This window comes from Muscardinus avellanarius, assembly GCF_963383645.1.
Source record: "Muscardinus avellanarius genome assembly, chromosome: 1".
NCBI lineage: Eukaryota > Metazoa > Chordata > Mammalia > Rodentia > Gliridae > Muscardinus > Muscardinus avellanarius.
This window is the reverse complement of record NC_137786.1, coordinates 36,706,086-36,728,107: the sequence shown is the minus strand read 5'-3', so window position 1 is coordinate 36,728,107 and position 22,022 is coordinate 36,706,086. Positions and strand designations below refer to the sequence as shown.

The window sequence follows — 22,022 nt, the reverse complement described above, 5'->3', positions numbered from 1 at the left end:
CCTCCTCCTCCTCCTCCTCTTTCTCTTTCTCCTTCTTCTAACAGGATGTGTTTTAAATGTGTATCTTACTAAAAATTATTCCCCAAATTTAGTAATCATTTCATTCTCTTGAAAAAGAATACTATTAAACACTAAAGCTGGCTAGAGAAGGCATATCCTAGTAACTTAATAAACAAGTGTATATACTTGTCCAAAAGTTTCTCTACAGATCTCTTAGGTATTATCACCATCTAAAAATGAAGAAAATGGGCAGGGGGACAGACAGAGAATAAAGGATTCATCTGAACTACTCAAAGACAGAGCAACTAACTCTCAGATCAGAATTTGCATGGTGCCCTGCAGTGATAGGTGGAGGGCACTCAGATTTACCAGAAGTATACGGATTTTTGGTCTTTCTAAGAATCTTATAGTAAGCTAAATTCACATTTTAATTAAAAGTATATATGGGTTATGTTGTAATAACAAATATTAAAATTTCTTTTGGATTAAAAACAGTTGTATATCTCATTCTCATTTTTTTTAAAAATAACCCTGCCATCTCCTCCAGAAGCTATGGATTATTCTGTGGGAAGCATAGAACTGTAAGGCATCTATCCTGTCTCCATCTTTCCCACAGTGATTCCCAGTTGACAAAGAATATTCTTTAGTCTCAGCATCCTTGTACAAAATAAGTAGACCCCAGGGTTTAAAAAATGTTGAACGGTTTTGCTGAACTGAAATGATTATTCTCATGTTTCTTAGTGTGCGCACTCACCTGCCCTCCCTCCCTCCCTCCCTCCCTCCCTCCCTCCCTCCCTCCCTCCTATCTTGATTTTCATTTCTCCAATAAATAGCATTTCCTTTAGGTAAAGAAGAATTGACATGCCACTGGATGAAGGAACAGAGATATCTTTGCTGTATCTTCATTCTGTACATTGCAAAGGTGCAGCAGACTCAGTCCACCTCATATAGCCCCACTCAGGCCGCAGCAGGTCTGGGTCACACTTGTAAGACTAAATTTCTCTCCTCTTTCTCACTTGCAAACAGGTGGGACCAGACAGTTCTTTGGAGGCTCAGAGAATGATTTCTCTTGAGGGAAGCATATCTCTCTAGTCTGCCAAGGAATGAAAATCCAAATAATCACATAGATCACTTCAAATGGTGCCAAATACATTTCACCAAATGCTCTGGCAATAATTACAACATGTCACTGGGAGATGTGGTGGTTTTCTTCCAGCATTTAGCTTCAGTCTCATTTTGAGTACCATGAAACCGAGAGAGGACATAGGTTTCTTTCTCTGTAGAAATAGCACTGATAGCTCATGATCCAGTGTAGTGCCTTTTTACTATGTAGGGTCTGGAGCAGGGTCCCAGGGGCTTAGTAGAGGCCACCTAGAATTCACTGCCCTCTCCTAACACCAAATTTAGCAGCTTTTCCAAACATTAGGCAAGGTGGTAAATAAAGACCACCATTTTGTATAGCTATAACCTGTTGTAGCTTACAAAAAGGAAGGCTCTTGACTAAAAATGGAAAGTCCTGAAAGCCAGCATGACAGTCAGCTCCTCAGGAGGCAAGAGCGTCCCAAAGTAGACCAGGGTTTTAGGTTCAACCGCAAGACGTTTATACCAAAAGGACCAGGAAGACACACCAAAGGACAGAGCAAGACCATGGGCAAAGCAGCTGGACGTATCAAGTTAAAAAAATAATAATAAGAAGCCAAAGGACACTGCAGAGACGCCTAGCCTAGGAGAGAGGACTGGTGGAGGGAGTCCGGGAGGGAGGGGAGAGCAGAGAGCAGAGCGCCACGGACGTCAGGAACGAACAAAAGCTCTGGCTGAGTCTGGCGGAGGCACGAAGGGAGCATGGGGTGTTTTGAATAATTATTAAAATTAGCATGTGTCTGCGCCATCCTGTGGGTGTGGCGCAGAGCGGAGTGTAAACTCTAGCGGGGCTGGAGCAAACATTGGATTAGCGGCAGCATCCTGCCAGCCTGCTCCGGGAGCACAGGGACCAGCTCGCAGCACACCGACCGGCACGGCACGATGGCCTCGTCTCAGGGGAAAAAAGAGCTGAAATTCGCCGACTGGATGGCAACTCTGCCGGAGAGCATCCACAGCATCCCCCTCACCAATTTAGCCATCCCAGGTAAGGCGCGCAGAGCTGCTCGCCCCGCGCTCCGCACAGCTCCACCTGCCCCGCCCTGCTTTATCTGCCACGAAGTGGGAACTTGTCCCGGTGCCCGCGGGAGGGAAACTCGGCTTCAGGGGTGGGTCTCGGGCCGGGCGAGCGCGGGTCGGGTGGCCTGGAGCCTCCCGGCATTTCCCAAACCTCTGGGGACCCTGGCGCCAGGAGTCAAGGTGACTGCTTCCCCCGGACTATTGAAGCCACTGTGTGCACCAGGACTGGGGCAGGGGAGACGCTGGGCTCCAGGATGGCGCCTGGCGCCCACTCACAGGACTTTCCCTGCAAATCTGGGGGGCGGAGGGAGATTTCTGGGTCTGTGGGGTGGTCGTGCTCGGCGAGCGTGAGCCGGTTGTCCTAGGAGCTCGGCTCCCGCGCGAGGACCTCCAAGTCCATCCTTCGCACGGAATTGAGCAGATTTGATGGATTCTCGGTTAGAACCTGCTCCAGTCATTAATATTCGTCCCCAGTCTCCTTTAAAAAGACAAAGCGCTTCCCGAAGAGTGATGAAAGTTCAGGGACTGGTGGCGGCCGTGGTTGCTGCCCTTGACCGAGAGCTGAAGGGGGCGAGGAGCAGAGGGCGCCGTGTCCTGATCCCTCCGCGTGGACCCTCAGCGCCAGGCCGAGCGGCCACCTTCTGGAGCTGGGTCCAAGTGCATGTTAGCAACGCAGGGTGCCAGGGTCAGCAAAGCAAGCGTTTACAGACATGCGTTTGCTGCTCCGGAGCGGCAGATGGGTGGTGGCATTCATAGGCAAATCGTGGGGAAAGGGTGACCATGCCAGTGTCCAGGCAGCCTAGAAGAAAGGAAGGGTGGACAAAGCGAGGAGGGGACTTCGCGTTATCAAGAGGCTTGGCTACAGCGCGCGCATCTTGGACTAGAGGACTGGGCAGGTTCCTGGGGCGGCAGCACGCAGCGGTCCCTAGCTCAGGTATCCAGGAGGGAGGGTCGTTTCAGGACGCTTTACAATAATGACAGCCGGGACATACTCCTATTTGGCTATGCACATGGACCGAGGGAGCACACACCTGATCTTTTTAGCACCTGCCTAAAGGGCAATTTATTGATGACTAGTCCGCCTCCTGCCCAAAGACCGAACTGCGTGTGTTATTAAGTTCAACCTTCTGGTCTACCTACTCTTGCTCTACCCCATCCAGCGCCCCCTCTCAGCTACTAAGAGGAAACATAAAAGAAGAAAAGAAAAAGCCCCCAATCCCCAACACAGAGAAAAAGGTTTTTTCCTGAAAATCCTCAAATGGGCCAAACAATAGCGGTGGAATTGACCAATAACAACTCAGTGGTCGTGTTAGTCTGGTGAAGTCTGGCCTCTACAACAGTCACAGACTGCCCTCTGAGCGCAGTCCCCAGAGAGGGTGTCTCCTTTAGCTCTCCTTCAACAGATAATTCCCAAGAGCCCAGAGATTCCCCAAGGAAAAGAACAGCCCAGCTTTTCCACTCTCTGCTACCTGGTGCGCCTGGGGATTGCTCTTTTGAAGGAGACAGTAGAAAGTACACAGCTTTGTTGGCAAAATTCCACGCCCACTTCCACAAGCGCTCCCACCCCTTTTCTTCCTTCCTTTTAATTTGTTTTTTAGACACTTGCTTTCACATGATCTACCCAAGTGCGTTGATACACACAGATTTCTGAGTCACACAGAAGGTAGGAAGGGCAAGGACTGAGATGCCAGCTTTCTGATAGGGATCTCTAGAGATGCAGAGAGGTAAAGAGCCCGAGTTGGAATAGCGAGTTCTGAGGAATGACATGACACCACCTCTGAATCTACGACACATTTCTGTAATACGTCACTTTTCAGTACTCTGGTATGTACACATCTCACGTCCTTCCCCAAACCCTGCTAAGTACATATTGCTGTACCATGTTCTCCATGATAGAGATGACAAACCTGAAACTCAGTGTAGGCAAGTGACCTACACACAGTTCAACCATCTGACCCCTAAAAAGGATATTAGGGGAAAACTCCTAAGAATTTTTGGGAGTAAGGCTTTGGGATTTGTGTCTGAATGATTCAGTAGCAACAAGTACTAACCTAAACGAGGAGAACAGAAACTGGGCATTAGCAGACAAAAGGGGAAACTTGAGGTCAGAGATTTTGATATTTTGGTCAATTTTCTGTTGCTTTCCAACTCCTGTTAGCACACTATTCAAAGTGGATCTCCTATAAACCTTCTGTTCTCCTCCTAGCACTTCTGAGACACACACACACACACACACACACACACACACACACACACACACACGGTATTTAACCAAATCTATACTCCTGAATATCCCAATGATACTATAGGTTAGGTAGATCCATATCTATGAAGCCAGGATTAAAAATGGGCTTCGTGCCTTTTTTTGCATTACTCGACACTGAGAATTTTTGGAGGAAAAAAAGACATTCAAACTTTGATAGAGAAGACTAATTGGGAACTATTAAACACTAATGGAATAATTGCCTTAAAATCATGCTAATAGCTTCCTGGCTGCTACATGTTTACTTGGCCAGTTGCTACAGCTTGAATTAAGCAATTATCTCCATCATTTAAAACCACGCCTGGTGTATCGCGCAAGTGTTTCTGTGGAGGGGAACTGCTGCTCAGTCATCCTCAGAGCTTCAGGTTTTCTTAGGTGAAGCAGCTGGGGAGTGAAGAGCTGCCTAATTACGAGGCCACCTACTTGGGGCAGCTGACCCAAATTGCCCAGGATGAGAGGAAAGTGTGATCTTGTGTGATACTGCCCACACCACGTCTGCAGTTCTCACATCTTTAAATATTTCTCAGGTGTCTGCGTCTTGAATGCTTTCAGAACTAAGGCTCTCAGTGTCGTTTGTCATTTAAATGGCTATGTTGAGTTGGTATTGACTGGGCAGAGGAATCAAGTGAGGAGTTGGTATTAGTAATTTTACTTTTTTCATATAGAATTTTTTGTTGTTGCATTACGATTATACATAATAGTGGGATTCTTTTAACAATTTTACTTTCAATTTATTTTTCAAAGAAATGATCCTGGTAGAACACCTGGATGTTTACTCAAATTGCAGCCTCATGTATCATTTATTTCTTTCTGATGAAAGCAAACTAAGTTTTTATTCATGTGTATTTGTTTAACCATGACATCTTGGATTATGAATGCTGCTTCTCTCCAATCACAAGCAAGTGAAAGAGGATGAACAGGGGTGAAAGCATGTAGAGAAAGTATAATATTCAGGTAAAGGTGAGTCTGATGACTATTTGTCATATTTGAAGCAGAATTCCAACTCTATAATCATGGTGGCTTCAAATCCATTGAAAAGAGACCTGTCATAGCCATAGCAGCAAGGAAGGCATTGGCAAACTAGGTCTATGACTGGGAGCCATTCTTTCCCAAACCTGAAAGTTCAGAAAGGGCTTATTAGTCCCTGAGAGGGATCCGCTATGCATTTTCTGATATATGGTGGAAATATTTTACGCATAGTGCAGCAAACTGTGCAATAATAAAAAAATTGGCCGAAATGTTGTAGGCTGGAACTTCAAAGAGAATGTATGATTTCTTGAATGGGGTGTTGTTGATTATACTTTGGACAAGGAATACAGAAATGCTTTATAAGTCAATGATTATATGTGTGAATTTTGTCCATTTATTTTAGAAAATGCCAACGGTGATGAAAAGGTACAATCTTAGGGAAATTAGACATTTAGCCAACTCTGAATTTTTTGCACATTAAGTGGTTGCACATGCTAGGGAAGCACTAACGCTCTGCCTCCAACCTTTATTACTTTTAATTTATTGCCTTGCAGGAGCCATGTTTTGTTGTTTCCTGTGTTCCTGAAGCCAACTGTGTGCTTTCTTCTCTTTGTAATTTGCTATTTATATTTTAATTGGAATGAGACAATCTATGGAATGAGTCTGGCACTAGGTACTAATTTCTAAGAAAAAGAAGACAGTTTCTTCATATTTTTTAGTTAGGACAGCATGATAGAAATTAATCTCTCAAGGCAAAAATGCCAGAAAATCATTTATAATAAACATTCCTCTTCTGTTGCCTCTTCAATTGACAGTTTACTTTTGATTTTGCAATAAAGGGAAAATTAAAGAATATCTTCTTTTGGTTATTTTTAATTTATTTTTAAATTGACTTGTATATTTGTCATATTTATGGGGTACCATGTAAATTTTTGTTATATGTGTAAATTATGTAATGCTTGAATCACCTTAAACATATCCATCTCTTCAAATGTTTATCATTTTTTGGGGGGAGGGTTCTGGGGATGGAATCCAGGGGGCATTTTACCTTCGAGCTACATCCCCTGCCCTATTTTTTTATTCTTTATTTTGAAACCGGGTCTCACTGAGTTGCAGAGGGCCTCACTAAGTAGCTGAGGCTGTCCGCAAACCGCGATCTTCCCGGTCTCAGCCTTCCGAAGGCTGGGATTACAAGCGTGTGGCACCATGCCTGGCTTTGTTTATCATTTCTTTGTGATGAAAACATTCAAGATACTCTTTTTTACTAGCCTTTTTGAAATATAGCATACAGTATCATTATCTGTAGTCACCCTACTGTGCAATAGAACACCAGAACTTTTCTCATCTAACTTGAAACTAGCCAACCTTTCTCCATCTCCCCCCGCCCCCACATCCATTCTCCTCTGAAGAATATCTGAAACATATTTGGTCTACTAGGAATTTTTCTTAGGATTTGAATTAAATACCCAAATTTTGCCAATCATTGTAAAGTGGAATATATTTTACAATTTCCAAAAATGCTTTCTATGCATACATGTGATTTTCACATGTGTTATGAATAATATTCTAAGGCCTTGCTACTCAAAATTATTCCAGGGATCAGCAACATGGACATACATAGGAACATAGCAGAAATGTAGCACCTAAGACCCCATCTCTCAGATTAGTGTAGTCACAATTTATATTTTAATAAGATCCCTAGCAGATTCATATATATGTATATATGAATATATAATATATATATATATATATATATCTTTACACATAAAATCTCTAACTGATCAAAAGATGTATATAGTGTGAGAAATACTCCTCTAAGGGAGACCTTTTAGTAAGTGGCAAAGACAATTTAAATGTACAGCTTTCTATTAAGTTCTTTCTATTAGGCCATCCATGAGTGTTCACATTTATAAGCAGGATTAAAGCCAGAACCTTATATTTGACTCAAGGCTAATGGCCCAGGCTAGAAACATTTCTGATAACTGACATTACAGTTCATCATGCACCTTGAGCAGTAAATGTTATTTAATTGCTACTTAAGTGTTCAAATTAGGTCACTGTGATAAATGTAAAATCTTGCCTCTTATTTCTTTAAATTCCTCATGCTCATTGATATGGGCCATTGACAGCACTTAAAACCAGCCCATCCAGTGATGCTGCTGTACACTAATGCCAATGTAAGAAACATCCCTGTATTGGTTCCTTTTCCATTTGGTTTTCCTCATTGTGTATAGGCTCAGATACTTTTGTTACATTTATAAGTTGCAGGTTGAATCGTTTGATTATATGGCTTTTCAATATGGCTTTTAAGCAAAAGCGGCCTTATGAACGCAAAAAAATGTGCTAATAATCACATCAGAATACCATCAAAAGCAAAAGTAAACAGTAAATTGTTTTTTGATATAAAAATGATCAATCTTCTTTGTATTTGCAACACACCTCATTATTTGAAGTATGTCTCTACATGGAATAGAAACATGTATAAATGTAGTTATAACTTACTCATTTGAATTTCAGTTATTTGATATAATAAATATCTTAAAATAGCTAGACACTATGTTTGCACATTCACACAGCTCTAAACGTGGGAAAATGGATACCATAATGTTTACATGTTAAGGTTCATGTACTTCATGCATATATGAAAATCTCCCATACCCTTACTTAGAGTTTATTTTCTTTCACAGAATTGTAACCCCACCCAATCTGAAGAGAAAAAGTGAACTGCAAAGACGAGGGGCTATTAAATGCCATATGTCATCAATAATAAGGAGTATTTATGAGGGAAGACTAACAGATGAAGACACACTGACATAAAAGATGTGGTTCTCTATACTCTACCAGCCCAACAGTCCAATTAGAGTCATAGTAATTGTCAGTTTCAATCATCTAAAATACTTCTTAGTGGATTTCCAAATACTTCTAAAAGTCTTTGGATGGATTTATAAATATGGTCTATAAACAAGTCCTTGGGGCTACCAGTGCTCTCTGCCACTTTTCTTCTTTTCTGTTTTGGAGAAAGTCTGAGGACTTTTTTTTTTTTTTACCTTTGATTATTTGATATATTGAGAGCCTGTGCTTCCAGAGTTTTTTACTCAAAACATCACAGTAAGCCCACCACTATCTAAACTGTGTGTGCAGAGGCCTAACACTGAGGATGTTAATGTCTAACACGAGTGAAGGATTTCCAGAGCTGGGTCCCCCACAACATAAGCTGCTGATGCCCACTTCTATTACTGCTGACTCTGCTATCACCACTGAAGAAGCCTGAGCTGCCCAAACCCATCCATCTGCTGTTGTTTTATTGATTTTTGTGATAGTCTTTGGCCTTGGGACTTAAGTGAGTATAGGAGGTATAGGCAGAAGATAATACATGGGATAGAGTTTTCTACTTTGCATTATTCTTGATGTTAGTGCATACTGTGTGGATCTGTACACACATGTGCGGGTACATTTGCATGTGTGTATGCATGTGTATATATCCACGTTCTCTTAAGATAGCCTCCTTTCTCAGGAAGCCTTTTGATTTCCCCTGAAAGTAGATCTGCAAGCATCCCGATACTATGTAAGTATGTCATCTTGATGCTATATGTCAGCCAAATAATCTGATATACCTAAAATAATCTCTAAGAATAATTGAGGTTCTGATCCTTTAAGAAATGTTTAAATTGCATATGCATGTGAGCACACACACATACACACATACACATTTTGATTATTGTTGCTTGAGAAGGTAAGCTCTGTTTCCTCAAAAATTTACCTATTATCACCGGTGAAGATGTCTCTAACCCACAAATATCAGTCTTTGGAAACAATAAAGCATGCTATCATGATGGACACTCAGGGATCTTCTAGACACATTCATATGGGATTTAATATGCTCAAGAAGCATATAATATATTCTCTTATATTTCCTGTTCTGGTTAGGGCTACAATCAGCCTCAGAAGACTGGGGTCCAGAAAAGGATTTAAATTGTATATTCCAAAAGGAAGGGAAAACCTACCATAATTTAGATAGAATTCTGTTGCCAAAATCTTTGTACAGCACCATATGCTTTTATTATGCTTGATTAAGTGAGGAGGATAGGTCAGGAAGAGAGGGGCAGGGGAAGGTGGTTAAACATTCTTAAGAAGCCTCCAGGATTAGTCACCTCCGGAGATCAGGTACAGAACCAGATGGCCCATGGATTTGTTAGACATGCTCTTGTTATGTTTCCATATTTCGTCACAGATCCTGGAAGTGGGGAGCTCTTACAATGCTTTATCTTAAATACCAGCTAATATTATGTTTTATATAGTAGAATTCTTCCTGCGAGTTAATTTTTATGAAGCAGTCATGTTTATACTTAGTCAACATTGTAAACAATAATTTGGTCCCTCAATTCACTTGCAGAATTTTTATTTCATGAAAGAAAGAGGGTCGTGAGGAATGTTAATCTTAGCTGTCTGTGAAGCTTTCCCACAGGCCTTCTCCTAGCCTGTTCTGTGGTGAAGAGAAGAATGCACTTGAAGGAGTCCTGATGGGCGAATGGGCACTTACCTCAATGTGTGTCTCAGGCCACACACGCCTGTGGCTATGTGAGGACCAGAAATGCCTTAGGCAGAATTACCCTGACCACACTCCTTGCATGGCCCATGGCTGGGCCTTTCTCAAGACAAAATTAGATGTAAAGATGCCGTGACAATGGAATGCCATGGGAAGTGCTCATTTCTCTTCTTACCAAGTCTTATTTTTTGGACCACAATTAGAGTCACATCCTTGGAGATGCCCCTCACTGTTTTTGTTTCACTCTTCCTTATTCTACTTACTGGGAAAATCCCAAGTCACTTTTACTCCATTCTGATTCCAGAAAATGTCAGTGGACAAAATTTGTTGAAGTGCAATTATATGGACTGGATAACTGATCTCAATAGAACATTCTGAACATAAATTTTATTTATTTTATTTTTATATATATTTTTGGTGGTACTGGAGACTGAACCCAGGGGCATTCTACCTCTGAACACGCATTTTAAATGGGCTTTTAATACTGCCGGAGCATCTTGTTATACTTACCTAATAAATTCACTTTCCTCATCTCTGAGACAACAGTTTCATCGCTCTTCATATTCAAATAAAAATCTCCTTCCCACCTCATTTAAACTTATCATCCTAACATTATTTTTATTTATTTTTTATTTAAAAAAACTTTTTTGCGGGTCTGGGGATAAAACCCGGGGGCATTCTACCTCCGAGCTACTGCCCCTGCCCTATTTTTTATTCTTTATTTTGAAAGCGGATCTCACTGAGTTGCAGAGGGCCTCACTAAGTAGGCGAGGCTGTCCGTGAACTGCGATCCTCTGGTCTCAGCCTCCCGAATGCTGGGATTACAAGCGTGCACCACCACGCCTGGCTCATCTTAACATGTTTGCATAGAAAAAAAAAAAAGAAAAAACAGATGCAAACACACTAGAATTTTTTTGTTTGTTTGTTTCCCGTCATTGTGTCCACCAGTCCACAAGACCTATTCTGTATACTCTGGATTTCATTTAGATAAAGGGAAGACATGGACCTGCTCCGACCATAATGCAGATTCTTCACCATGCTCTGGATCCTACCACTCAGATCTCCTTAAAGTTTACTCTTAAATTATCTACCCCTTCCCTTCAGTTGTCCTTCTCTTTTACCTCTCTGAGATCACTCCCATCAGCACACAAACGTGTTTATAACACCACTGTTACAGAAAGAAAAATCCTCCTTGCTGCCTTTGTAACCAATGCACTATTTCCCTTGTAGAAAATATCCTCTCTTTAGAAATATCCTTTCTGTCTTCAGGTTATTTCTTTTTTTCTATAATCCCATGCTCATTTCATTATTTCTCCACCACTGCACTAAAATTGTTCTTATTAGGACTGCCAGTGATCTGCATTTTTCCCAGGCCAGTCATTGTCTCTATCATCTTGTCTGATATGACCCACCACATTCCTATTCTTGAGACATGTTCTTCCTTTGGTTTCTTATCCTACTTTTTGAATTGGGGTAACATCCCATAACATGTGACTTATCTTTTTTAACAAAATTTTAAATGTACTATGCAGTGTTACTAGCTCTAAGTACAATGTTGTATGGTGGATTGTTAAATTTTCACCTTGCATGACTGAAACTCTATCCATTCGATAGAAACCCCGCATTTCCCCCTTTGCAGACTCTGGCAACCACCTTTCTATCCTCTGCCTTGAGGGGTTTGACTACTTTACACACATTGTAAAAATGGAATTATGTAAGGCGGGCGTGGTGACACACACTTGTAATCCCAGCATTTGGGAGGCTGAGACAGGAGGATCTCAGTTCGAGGACAGCCTCAGCTACTTAGTGAGGCCCTTTGCAACTCAGTGAGACCCTGTTTCAAAATAAAGAATAAAAAATAGGGCTGGGGGTGTAGTTCAGAGGTAGAATGTCCCTTGGTTCCATCCCCAGCACTGCAAAAGAAAAAAATGGAATTATATGCTATTTATTGTTTATCCTTCTGTGACTGGCTTATTGCACTAGGCACAATGTCCTTGAGGTCCATATCAGTGGAAACAGATGACAGAATTTCCTGTTTTTTTATGGCTGTATAATAATGAGTATGTACATATATGCCATATTTTATTTATCTATTCATCCACTGATGGACACTTAGACAGTGAATAATGCTGTAATAAACACTGAAATGCAGTCATGGATTCAAGATTCTCATTTCAACTGAGTTACACCCTCAATCTCCTTTTTTGGGGGTTTACTGGGGATTGAACCCAGGGGCATTCTACCTCCAAGCTACAACCAAGCCCTATTTTTTTTATTCTTTATTTTGAAACAGGTTCTCACTGAGTTGCAGAGGGCCTCACTAAATAGTAGCTAAGGCTGTCCATGAACCGATATCCTCCTGTCTCAGCCTCTAGAATGCTGGGAGCCACCATGCCCGGCTCCACTCCCCTTTTAATTTTTATTTTGAGACAGGGTATTGCCAAGTAACCATACATTAGCCTCAAACCTATTAACCTCCTGTCTCTTTATTTTGAAACCGGGTCTCACTGTGTTTCAGAGGGCCTCACTAAGGAGCTGAGGCTGTCCGCGAACTGCGATCCTCTGGTCTCAGCCTCCCGAATGCTGGGATTACAAGCGTGCATCACCACGCCCGGCGAGGAATTGTATTTAGAAATTAACTTCTTATCAGATCTGTGATTTGCAAGTGTTTTTTTCCATTCCACAGAATGCCATTTCATGATGTTGATTGTTTACTTTGCTGCACAGAAGCAGTTTGGTTACATGTAGTCAAAATTAACCATTTTTGCTTTTAGGCTTATACTTTTGGTGTCATATTAAAAAGTGATCACTAAGACTTCATGGAATTATCTATGAAGTTTTTGCCTATTTTCTTCTAGGAGTTTTATAGTTAATAGGTCTTGTGTTTTAATTCTTTCATTCATTTTAAATCGATTTTTGTGTATGTTCCAATTTTCCCTTAAGATAAGAATCCAATTTCATTCTTTTGCATATGAACTCCCAATGTTCCAAACATCATTTGTTGAAGATACTATCTTTTCCTGTTGTGTATTCCTAGAACTCTTGTTCAAGATAAGTTGGCAGTATATGGTGAATTTACTTTGGGGCCAGCTCTTAATTTCCACTGGTCTACATGATCATATTTATATCAGCATTCTACTGTTTAAATGACTATGCTTTTAAGGAGATTCAGAAATGTGAGATCCCCAGCTTTGCTTTTATATCTCAAGATTATTTTGACTCTGGAGTCCTGTGTTATTTAGTATGAATTTAGGATTGCTTATTCCATTTTTGCAAAAAAAAAAAAAAAAAGCCATGAGATTTTGACAAGGATTGAGTTGAGTCTGTGGATTGTTTTGTGCAGCCATCTTCACCACTATTCCACCATCACCATCCTGTAGACTGCACTGGGTAATATGAATACTTGAACAACAGTAAGACTTTTCTTTCATTTCAAAGTTCATTTGTGTCTTCTTTTATTCTTAATGTAGCTAAATATTTTTCTACTTTTGTTTATTATTTACTAAAACTAAGTCTGTTGATTTTTTTCTTTTCTCTATTTTATTTATTTTTGCTCTATTATTATTTTCTTCTTTCTATTTATGTTGGGCATAGTTATTTTTCTAGGTTTTTCAGGTGTAGAATTGAGTTATTTAAATTTTCTTTTTTCATAACTATTTATCAGGAGCTTATGTCTATAAACTTAACTTCTTGTATAGCTTTTGCTATATCCCATAAGGTTTGGTATGTTGTTTTAACTTTCATTTTGTTTGCCTCAAGATATTTTTAAAAATTCTCTAATTCTCTGTTGACTCACTCCTTCCTTCCTTCCTTCCTTCCTTCCTTCCTTCCTTCCTTCCCTTCCTTCCTTCCTTCCTTCCTTCCTCCTCTCTCTCTCTCTCTCTCTCTCTCTCTCTCTCTCTCTCTCTCTCTCTCTCTCTCTCTTTTCTTTTTTTTTTTTGCACTACTAGGGATGGAACCCATGGACGTTCTACATTTGATCTATACCTCCAGCCCTATATTTTAGTTTTTATTTTGAAACAGGGTCTCACTGAGTTGCAGACGGCCTCACTAAGTAGCTGAGGCTGTCTGCGAATCGTGATCCTCTGGTCTCAGCCTCCAATGCTGGGATTACAATGTGTGTGCCATCACGCCCGGCTTTGCTCTAAATCTTTTGATTGAAGAATTTAATACATTTATGTTTAAAGTAATTTTCCACAAAAATAATATTACCATTTTACTTGTTGGTTTCTTTCTGTATTATAGCCTTTTTATCCCTCTTTTTTTTACTCCTGCTGTATTCCTTTGTATTTTGCTGATTTTTTTGCAGTAAATTACTTTGATTTCTTTTTCACTTTCCTTTTTTTTTCTTTTTCTGTGTGTATTGTGTGCAGCCCTTTATTTGTGGTGCATGAGTTTTACATGAAACATCTTATAGTTCTAACACTCAAGACTGATAGTAAAGACTCCAATCACATACAAAAAATTGTTATTTTACTTCTCCCACACATATATACTTTATAGTGTACTTTATTCTGTACTCACTAACACATTTTTATAGTTATAATTTTATTTTTTTTGTCTTTTAACACATGTACACAGGGTAAAAGTGATTTATATATCCACATTACAGTACTGAAGTTTTCTGTATTTTTCTGTACATTCACTATTACTAGTAATTTATATTCTTGCATATTTTTTCATATTATTGTGTAGCATGTTTTCAGTTCAATTTAAAGGATTCCTTTAGTGTTTTTGTGAGGCAGACCTAATGATGATGAACTCTTAGCTTTTGTTTTTCTGGGAAAATAATCTTTCCATCATTGTTGAAGAACAATTTTGTCAGATATATTATTCTTGGCTGCTCATTATCATCCCATTCCCTTCTGTATATTTTCCTCTGAGAAATTCACCAATAGTCTTATAAAATTATGCTTGCGTAAGGAAGAGTCCACTTTTTATCTTTTTGTTTTCAAAATTCTCTCTTTATCTTTCACTTTTGAAAATTTGATTGTAATGTGTCTTAGTATAGATTCATTTTGGTTCCCCTGATTTGTTGAATCTGGATGTCCATTCTCTGGCCCAGACTTTTTATTTTGGTCATTATTTTTTTTTTCCAGTAGGGAAAGGTGTTCTTTCCCTCTCAATATCTTTATACCCATTATTTTAAAAAAAAGAATTCGTTTGTTTTTTCTCTTTCTTTAAATTCTATGATGCACATAATAGTTCTCTTGATTTGATATCAAATTTTCTAAAGACATTTTTTTTTACTCTTTTTCATTTTTTTCTTTTCATTTTGATTCCCTGACTGGATAGTTACATATAATCTGTTTTTAAGCTCACTGATTTTTCTTTTTATTTGAGCAAGTCTACAATTGAATACCTCTAGCAAATTTTTCAGTTCAGCTCTTGCATTCTTCAGTTCCAAACTTATTTATTTTCTATTTTCTCTTTATTGAAATCCAAGTTTTCTTTATTTATTATTTTCCTGAGCTCATTGAGCATCTTTACAAAGCTTATTTAAAATTATTTGTCATATAATTTATATATTTTGATTGCTTTGGAGCTGGTTTCTAGAGATTCCTTTTATTTCTTTGAATGAACTATTTTCCTACTTCTTCATGTTCCTTTTGCTTTTGCCCTGGTATTTATAATTTGAAAATACAGCTATCTCTTCTCATCCTCAGACTGACATCATATAGTAAAGACCTTCATGGATCACCCTTGTTATGAATTCCGAGGGCCTCTCAAACCTTTTCTGTGGGCTTATCTTCTCTAGGTTATGATGTCTAATTAGAACAAGTTACTGGGTGTTTTTTTTTTCCCCCGCAGAAGTTGGTAGTTTCTCACTCTCTCTGGTGTCTCTCTGCTGCATTGTTGTTCCTTTTAAGTAGCAGCATGCACCAACTCCTCTTTATTCTCAGAAGACCTAGGCACTTAGAGCATTCCAGACTCTTCAAAGTGACAAATCAGACTAAACAGAACCTAATCTTTTGGGTAGCTAATGAAAAAACGGGGACATTAGATGTGTATTCCACTTATCCTTTTCTATAGAAACTTTGGAAGTCTTCTGTATGCTGGGGGAAGAAGGGGAAGCTGGGAATGAGGAGTTGTGATTGTTGAGGAGGACTTGTCAGGTTGCTAATTCTGAAGATTTGGGGAGCTACAGCAGACAAAAATATAGCCATCTTTCTTGAAATTCACAAAGGATAAGGTCTCTGGCGACCTAAACTAAAGCAACTAAAGAAGAGAAAATAAAGGAATGAAGATTTTGACAAACTGATAGGAAGTAAAGAACCTTTTATCAATGTGATTTTTATGTAGAAAAACTTATCTTCTGTAGTAGAAGTACCTAAAGAGATGCTGGATGGTCATCTTTAAATATCTGCATTGCCACAGAATTTGAACTGGATTACCTCTGAGGCCTTTTCTTTTTCTTTTGGCTTTAAGATAATGTATGAATTGAGGCATGTTACTTAACTCCTCTTAACATCAATTTTTTATCTGAAAATGGAGGTAGTAATAGTATCCATTTTTATAAGATTTTTTGGAATTAAATAAAATAATCAGAGTAAAATATTGACCATAATGCCTGATACCTAATAAATTCTCAATACATGAGTGATGAGAGATATCAAATAACCTAGTGAATTATTGATGGAAAGAATAAATTAAATCCCACCAGTCACTATTTCTATTGACCTACTCTCTAGCATAGTGTGTGTGTTTGTGTGTGTGTGTGTGTGTGTGTGTGTGTGTGTGTGTTTGTATTTGGTCTCTATTTTCATTTATTATGAAGTTGTACTTATTGCTTAATTGCATAGAAAGATTTAGCAATTTCTTAGCAGGCGGGATATAAACTGAAAATTGAATACAGCAGGAGTGAGTCTCAATTTAGGACCTGAATGTGATTTCCAAAAGTATTAGATTAAGGACAATATTTTAGAATGCCAGTAGATAGAATTTATTTTTCTCTATGCCAATGTAATTATTGGGACTAACCTCCTGTGATAAAAGTTATTCAGACTCCAGGCTATGATCATTCCATTACCCTTACACAGGTTGGCATCCCCTACCCGTTTTCATACCTGGTGTCCAGATGCTAGAGTGACCTTTAGGGCTTTATTTCACACAAAGTTCTCACAGGAAAAAAATAAAACAAAAGAAACCCTTGAGCTTTAAATAGTACAAACAGTGTGTTTCTCCCCAAAGTCAGCTTACCCTTCAGATATTTTATACTATAACAATTCATCTAAAGGCCATTTAAACAATTTAACAGGGTGAATAATATTTGGCAAAAGCATTTGCTTACTAAATGCTGGTAAAATGAAAGATGAGAAAGATGAAAACACTGCTGGAACAAAAGCCTAGAAATGTAAGAATAAACATTTTACCAAAAGCTGCTCAAAAATAAAAGGTGTGTGACTCATGCAGACAATAATTTAAGTATCTATTTTCACTATCACTGTTCAGTAAATGCATGCAAATACTGTAAACACTCGTGTGTGTGTGTGTGTGTGTGTGTGTGTGTGTGTGTGTGTGTTTTAGCATCCTAAGCCACATACTTATAAGTATCTATAATTTACTAAGTCAACCTGATCAAGCTTTGGAGATTATACTTATAGAATCAACTTTCCATCCCCCATGTACATTTTAAAATAAACATCTCTTTTTGATGGTCCTAAAGGTCATAGCCGGTAGCTTGAATCTGTAGGGAAGAGCAAGTCACTAACCCTTTGGGTTCTATCTAACACCTATTAGATGGTGATATCAGGAATTGCTTTGTCAAAAGGAGAACAATCCTATGGCATTGCATTTGGAGCCTTAAAAATATGTATGATAATGCCAGGATCAGTAAAATTAGACCATTTAATTATTCTGAGAGTGTGGTACTGGTAGTATTTTGGATAGGGGAACCAAAAATGGCAATTCAAAATTGAAATACTTATACAGAGCTATTAGTTTGAAGAGAAAAATAATGTCAATTTTTACATCTAAACTATGTCATCTGATTTAGCAATCATTTTTCAAGATACATATTTATATATGCATTCATATACATGTATATATACATATATAATTATTTTAATAATTGTGATAAAATGCACATGACAAAATTTTTCATTTTAATAATTTTTCTAACTGCAACTCAGTATTATGTAAAATTATAATGCAACCAATAAATTGGTTAAAATAACAAACTTTGTTATGTGCATTTTATTACAATTATTAAAATATTTATATATGTATATATTATATTTTTAAGAGGTCAATGGTATTAAGTTCATTCTTATTGTTACCTACCATCCATCCATCCATTGAACATTTTTTATCTTTCAAAACTGAAACTCTATGCCCACTTAAGATTACTTTTAAAATAGTTTACTTTTGCCTGGAAAGCACCTTATATGTTACAATGATATAGCATATATTGCATCTTCATTGTGCAAAACTGGTCTTTTCATAAAGATCAGGATTCTAAGCTCAGTAACACGAGTAGGTTGCTGTCATCCGTCTGAATAATTAGATATCCAGAACTTGAACTCACTTGGTGCCCATTCCCATGTTCTTTGATTCTTATTTCCATAGGTAATGTGAAACTAACTCTTTGTCTGTTTTTCCTGATCTCACGAGCGATCAGGGTCATTTTTCGTTCATTTTTCTAACCTATTGTAAACGTTATGCTTGCTTTCTGGGTTCTTTTTTAGTCCTAAGTATTTGAGACTTTTTTCTTCACGAAGAGATCATATTGGGTTCACTTTGAGATAATTAATGCTTTTAAATGATAAAGAAGTAGACCTTAAAATGAACTTGCCCAGTGGATGAACCCTGAAAACATTAGCTAAGTGATATAAAGCAGTCACAAAAGGCATAAGCTGTATTATTTCACTTATATAAGGTATAAAGTAATTAAATTCATAGAAACAAAAAGTAGAATGGGTGTTGCTGGAGGCTGGGTGGAGGGAGAAATGGAGTTATTTAATGGACTCAATTTCAGTTTTACACGGTGAAAATCTCTTGGAGATTGCATATCACAGTGAATATATTCAACACTATTGAAGTGTACACTTAAAAACAGTTAAAATAATAACCATTAAGATGTTATATGTTTACCACATTGAAGGAAAATGAAGAGTCCTTTCTCAGTCTGATTAAGTTTTATGATTTCTGACATAAAAAACAGAGGTTTCCTCTGTAGATAGTTGTAATATCTATAATTCTGTCAGGCTCTGAAACCAGTTAATATTTCATTGTAGTACAGTAATGAGGCGATACACTTCTCTAGCTTCCCTCCCAGTGATTAGGCAGATAATCCTGCTATTCCATTCAGCATTCCAATGAACAATCTCCATTTGTATAGTTCAAGATTTCTACTTGTCTTTCCACTATGTTGTGACTTTAAAAGTGGGCCTAGAGATTTTCTCAAATCTTTCACCACTTAAAGGACCAAACATAACAGTACCAAATTTCAGCAAGTGTGAAATCAAGTTTGCTTTATGCCTTAAATTTTGGAATTGTGTTTTTCTTTGTACCCCACCCTTAGCTGCAAAATATCATAATACCATTTTCTATCAGATGAGAAAAAAGCAAATAATACTAAAACAGACAAAAAACAAAGTTCAGAGCAACTACATCCACCTCATAAATACCTCAATGGAACTGTAAGTCCCAATATTATACTCAAAAGGACATCACTGAGATGTAAAAATCAGAATCTCTCAAAGGGTGACACATTAGCCCGTGACTTTGGGAGATGACATTTTGATTTTGATTGCTTTTTTTTTTTTTTTTTTTTAAAAATCAAGTTTAGAACCTTTCCCAGAATATTGCTTTCAGGGTATTTTTCTTGGTTAATGTTTGGGCAAAAAAGTAATTTTTATTTCTGTTGAAAGAATTTTTTCACCATATTTCTGTACAGAATATGATAAAGCTTTGGCCCACATTCCTCCAAAATGGTTTACTCTCATTCTAATATTTTCCAATTATCAGAGGAAATTAACTTTCCCTTTATAAAAATATTTCAGAATAAAATTAAATAAAAGAAAATTTACTAGCTTCTTTCTTTACTAAAAATAGCAAATGGAGCCAGGTGTAGTGGTGCATGCTTAAAATCCCCGCGCTTGGGAGGTGGAGACAGGAGGATTGTGCAGGTTCGAAGCCAGCTGGCTTAAGATACCCTGTTTCAAAAAAAAAAATATATATATATATATGTATATATATGTATATATATGTGTGTGTATATATATATATGTATATGTATATGTATATGTATATGTATATGTATATGTATATGTATATGTATATGTATATATATCTGGGAGTGTAGCCTAGAGGTAGAAGGGTTTCCAGGAACCCCAGAACCCCCCCCACCCGAAAAAAAATAGCAAATGGAACTAATATTATTTTTTTAGCTTTATTTATTTATTTATTTATTTATTTTTTAAATTTTATTTTATTGGTGCACTGTATTCATACATCATAGTGGGATACAAACTTTTGTAGACATACATGCACACATCGCCCAGTCAGCCCCCACCCAATCCCATTCTCTCCCCATCCCTCCCTCCCATGCTTGGCTTAGTGGTTGACATCTAGTATTATAGCAATTTATCCAAAATTAAAAATGTTAATCTCACATAACAGTTTCATTTGTCTGATACCAAGCTTTTGATAACTTAAGATAACATTTCAATATTTCTTTTTGCTTTCTTTCTTACCAGAGCATATTTTTTTCTGTTTTTTTAGGTGAAACCATCATATATTCATATATTTATTTTTCAGAAAAAAATCTATCCTAATATGGAATATGAATTCTAGATACCCAAAACGATCTTGAAAAAGAACAAAGCTAGAAGATATATATTTTCTGATTTCAAACCATATAAAGCTACAATAATTGAAACAGTGTAATACTGTTCTAAAGGCAGATATATAAACCATTGGAGTTAAATACAAGCCCAGAGCTAAATTCTTCCCTATATTGTCAAGTTATTTTTGAAAAGGTTTCCACGAACATTTGGTGGTGGAAATAATAATCTTTTAACTAAATATTGTTGAAAAATAATAATTACATGGAAAAGAATAAAATTGGACCCTTACCTAATCCCACATACAAGTATTAACTCAAAATAGATAAAAGACCTAAATATAAATCTTAAGACTATAAACTTTTAGAAGAAAATCTGGGTCATAAAACCTCACAACATTGAAATTGGCAGTGATTTCTTGGTTATGATTTCAATGGCACAGGCAACAGAAGAATATACAAACTCCCTAGAAAATAAAAAAAAATATTGTATATCCAAAGACAATGTAAACAGAGTTAAAAGTTACTAATAGAACTGGATAAAATATTTCCAAATGCTATATCTGAAGGTATATTAATATTCCAACTAGAAATCCTAAAAATTAACAACAATAAAGGCAAACAATACAATTTAGAGATAGGTAAAGACTAACAAAAATAATGAATCTCCACAGATAACCAATCTTAGTTGTCTGTTGGATGGAAAATCTTGTTTCTCTGGTTCTGGTGAGTGTTACCTATTTCTTCTTTGTAGTTAATCTCTTTGAGTATTTTCTCTAGCGCTGGTTTTGAAGACATAAATTCCTTCAGTTTCTGTTTGTCATGGAAGCTTCTTATTTCTCCATCTAATTTGATAGAAAGTTTTGCTGGATAGGAAATTTTTGGCTGGAAGTTGTTTTCTTTCAGAGTTTGGAATATGTTACTCCAAGCCCTTCTGGCTCTCATGACTTGGTTTGGGAAGTCTGGAGTGATTCTAATTGGTTTGCCTCTGAATGTCACTTGGCCCTTTGTTTTTGTTGCCTTTAAGATTCTCTGCTTGGCTTCCACATTGGTCATTTTGACAATTATGTGGCGTGGGGATCCTCTTCTCCGATCCTGTCTAAAGGGAGTTCTATAAGTTTCCTGGATCTGTGTATCAACCTCTTGCTCTATATTTGGAAAATTTTCTGCTATTACTTCCTTGAAGAGATTGTTGATCCCTTTGGTTTCACTTTCTTTTCCCTCCTCTATTCCAATTATTCTTAGGTTAGCTCTCTTCAGATGGGCCCATATTTCTTCCATGTCAGATTCCTGCTGTTGGA

The 22,022-nt window shown here is 37.7% G+C and overlaps 1 protein-coding gene across 1 annotated transcript in view; it reads left to right on the top strand.

The window, feature by feature from the left end:
- Window positions 1-2,022: 2,022 nt before the first annotated feature.
- PLCXD3 (phosphatidylinositol specific phospholipase C X domain containing 3) overlaps window positions 2,023-22,022 on the top strand; it is a gene marked incomplete at both ends in the record, with an annotated part of 167,513 nt that continues 147,513 nt past the window's right edge. Inside the window, one exon of the mRNA XM_080719173.1 lies at window positions 2,023-2,125. Coding sequence (XP_080575299.1) covers window positions 2,023-2,125 — 103 coding nt within the window. The remainder of the gene's footprint in view (window positions 2,126-22,022) is intronic.